Consider the following 3,438-nt stretch of genomic DNA (forward strand, 5'->3'; position numbering starts at 1 on the left):
CATTCCTTTCTCTCTCTTGTCTTCTTTTCTCCCCTTTCTTTCCCTAACTCTACCAATCACTACATAAACTCTTCATACTTCACAACACAACACAACACAACACACCCAAATCTTCTTTCAAGGTTTTTTTTTTTTTTTTTTTTTAATAATTTCTCATCGTATCTGAAACAACGAATGATCCATGGCCCCTTCATTCGACACAAGTACTCATACGGTATGCGTGATGGATGCTTCGGGCCACTTGGGCTTCAGCCTGGTCCAAAGACTCCTCCAAAGGGGCTACACCGTTCATGCCTCCGTTCAATCATATGGTAATTTAATTATTTTCCAATTAATCAATTACCTCTTTAATTCTTTATGCTATGAACTATGGTCCCTTTCCTTGAAATTGATTTTCTTTGGGATTGTTTCTCAGGGGAAGAAAACCTTTTCAATGGAATTTCATCTGATCCCGATAAGCTTAGGGTTTTTCGATCTGACCCATTTGATTACCATAGCATAATCGATGCTCTCCGAGGTTGCTCTGGTTTGTTCTACTCATTCGAACCTCCCTTTGACCAACCAAATTATGATGTAAGCACCATTTTTCTTTTTCGTTCTTAATCTGCGGTCTTTTTTCCCGTTAATTTGGAATTAAATCATCTATATATAAGTCTCATCTAAATAATTAAAAGTTAAAATCAATGCCTACCTTAATTATTTTTATATTTTTTTATACTAAAAAGAATCTCGCTTGATTTTAAAAAAATTATATAGAACCAACCTCAAAAGACTTGGAATACTCCTCGTCCTGGATATATACCAGCTAGCCTCGCAATAAAAAATAAAATAAAATTAATGAAAATAGCTAATCCATGAGTTGTTTTCTTTATTGGGTATGGTTGTTGGGTTAGAATTGAGAAATAGCAGAGTTTGTTTACGTTAATTAACTTAAAGTAAGTAACTCGATGTATTGGTGTATGTGGTAGGCACAATTTGCCTGAGTTTCTCACTTGTTCCCTGGTTACTCCAATTTCCCTACTTGTCCACGAGTTAAGCCCATGACAGCGAAGTAGATAATTAATACAATAGTTGTAGTTTTTAGCTGGCTAATTAATTAACCTTGTAGTTGTAGTTTTGATGTGGTTAACCTTCGTAGTCGATCGATAATTCATTCACATGTCATAATCATTTGAGCTGGTTCATTTTCAAAGCTTATTTGCTTAACTCATCAATGGTAAGATCTTATCAATATTTTTATTTCCTAAAGTATTGGCAATCATGATGAAAATATTAATATTGAAAGGTTTACACGCTATGGGAACGCAAATACAATGTTTCAAACTTTGTTTAAACAACTTGATAATATAAATTTAATTTTTGTCTCTAATTGCAGTATTTTTTTTAGAACACTTATTGTAGTATTATGATTAGTTTATTTAGTGAATTGCAACCGAACAGTGGAAAAGTTTTATGCAATATATATCATTTTTTTTATTTTCTAAAGAATATTTTATTACGTATATTTGCATTATCTTATCAGAATCTTTTTGTACATAGATTGATAAAACAAATTTTTGTAGGACATCTCTTCCAAAACCTGACAGAAAATTTCAATTCCAAGTTATTTGTCCCATGTGTTTAATTAATGGCCAGCATTTTTTGACAGTCTGTTTGACCAGAAGCTAAAGTTTGGCGGAATAGTTATTACGGTTTAATTGTTACCAGTGTTGACAAAACACGTTATTGGATGTTCTTTTTTTTTTTTTTGTTGAAAAAATTCAGATGTTTATTATATATTTCTATCTTTAAGTTTTTACAAAATTATATAAAAAAATTAATATCAAACAGTCTTAACAATAAGATGTTTTAAAATCTATATTACTTAATATTTGAGAATTTAAAAACAAAAAATTGTCAAACATTTAATTTACCTTTTGAAATTAAATTTGTGTCTCAAAACTGATCTCTAGTGTTGGAAACATACAGGAATACATGGCAGACGTGGAAGTAAGAGCAGCACACAACGTGCTGGAAGCATGTGCTCAGACAGAAACTATAGATAAAGTGATTTTCACTTCCTCAGCTACCGCAGTTGTTTGGAGGGAAGATCGCAAGACCATGGAACTAGATCTAGATGAGAGACATTGGAGTGATGTTAATTTCTGTCGCAAATTCAAGGTACTACTCCTTACTCCTGTGTCTAATACAAAGAAGAAGAAAAGTCTATTCACCCTAATTAAAAAAATTAGTTAATTTTACATTTAATTACACAATCTTAAATTAAAATTAAGTTTCTTTTAACTTATCTTTTATTGAAATCTATTATAAGAAATAAAAAAGAATCATCAAACTAAAACTTCAATTAAATAAAGAATATTTTAGAAATAATAATAAATAAGATAAAATTAAATAATTTTTTTTAATACTTTTGAGTAAAAAAAAAAATATTTTGTCTTTCTTAAAACCTAGACCTAGGAAGTACTCTTTAACTTTTCACATCTGGGTACGTTGCCAAATTGATAAATAGTAAATGAGAAAATATTTAAACATGAAGTTTCCGAATAGAAAAAAGAGATAAAAAAAAAGGAAAATATGAATGGTTTAAAATAAAGGATGATTTTTATATATTACTGTAAGAAATGAAAGTATGTGTAAAGTGAATTATAATTGATGGGGGTGTGCACAGTTATGGCATGGGGTGTCAAAGACAATGGCAGAGAAGAGCGCGTGGGCCTTGGCAATGGACAGAGGAGTGAACATGGTGTCCATCAACGCAGGCTTATTGATGGCGCATGATCTCTCCGTCAAACACCCTTACCTAAGAGGAGCCGCAGAGATGTACGAGGATGGGGTGTTCGTGACCGTTGATTTGGGCTTCTTGGTCGACGCCCACATCTGCGTCTACGAGGATGTCTCATCCTACGGTCGTTATTTGTGCTTCAATCACATTATCAACACCCACGACGACGCCGTTCAGCTCGCCCGCAAGTTGACGCCTGGTGCCTCTTCCTCCTTGCAGCAAAGGTTGTTCAGAGGGCGTTTTTGGTCATTTTGACTTGTGTTTTTCGTTTGAATGTTGACTCTTGACATATTCAACTCATTTTCTTTTTTTTGGCTTTCTGCAGTGATGACTACGGGAAGAGTTTTATCGAACAGAGAATTAACAACAAGAAGTTGAACAAATTGATGGTGGACTTCGAGGCTTGATTTCGATGGTGATCTTTTTGAACGGTGATTAGAGCAATCAATCACCTTCACCGTTTTTCTGCGGGAAAGTATTTGTGTACAAAATGTTAGCAAAATTTGTACCTATACCCCCATATCATTATTATTATTATTATACATTACAAATTAATGTATTTTCAATCAAATAAGCATTTCTTTATTTATTTCAACATTAGATAGTGCAAAATAATTGTCTGTTTTTAAATTTGCTTTTCCCCTGTATCCTACTAA

The 3,438-nt window shown here is 32.7% G+C and overlaps 1 protein-coding gene across 1 annotated transcript; it reads left to right on the plus strand.

Annotated features, from left to right (window-relative positions):
- On the plus strand, positions 1-3,438 carry LOC114408743 (cinnamoyl-CoA reductase-like SNL6). Its single transcript, XM_028371899.1, has 5 exons — positions 1-311; positions 416-573; positions 1,969-2,160; positions 2,669-3,006; positions 3,108-3,438. The coding sequence occupies exons 1-5, from the start codon at positions 182-184 to the stop codon at positions 3,187-3,189; spliced, it is 900 nt and encodes a 299-aa protein (XP_028227700.1). The 5' UTR covers positions 1-181; the 3' UTR covers positions 3,190-3,438.

This window comes from Glycine soja, chromosome 1 (assembly GCF_004193775.1).
Source record: "Glycine soja cultivar W05 chromosome 1, ASM419377v2, whole genome shotgun sequence".
NCBI lineage: Eukaryota > Viridiplantae > Streptophyta > Magnoliopsida > Fabales > Fabaceae > Glycine > Glycine soja.

Coding starts and splice junctions, on each gene's coding strand:
- LOC114408743 (XM_028371899.1), top strand. CDS start 182: ATGGCCCCTTCATTCGACACAAGTACTCATACGGTATGCGTGATGGAT. Junction 2,161..2,668: donor ATTTCTGTCGCAAATTCAAG/GTACTACTCCTT, acceptor GGGTGTGCACAG/TTATGGCATGGGGTGTCAAA. Junction 3,007..3,107: donor TCTTCCTCCTTGCAGCAAAG/GTTGTTCAGAGG, acceptor GGCTTTCTGCAG/TGATGACTACGGGAAGAGTT.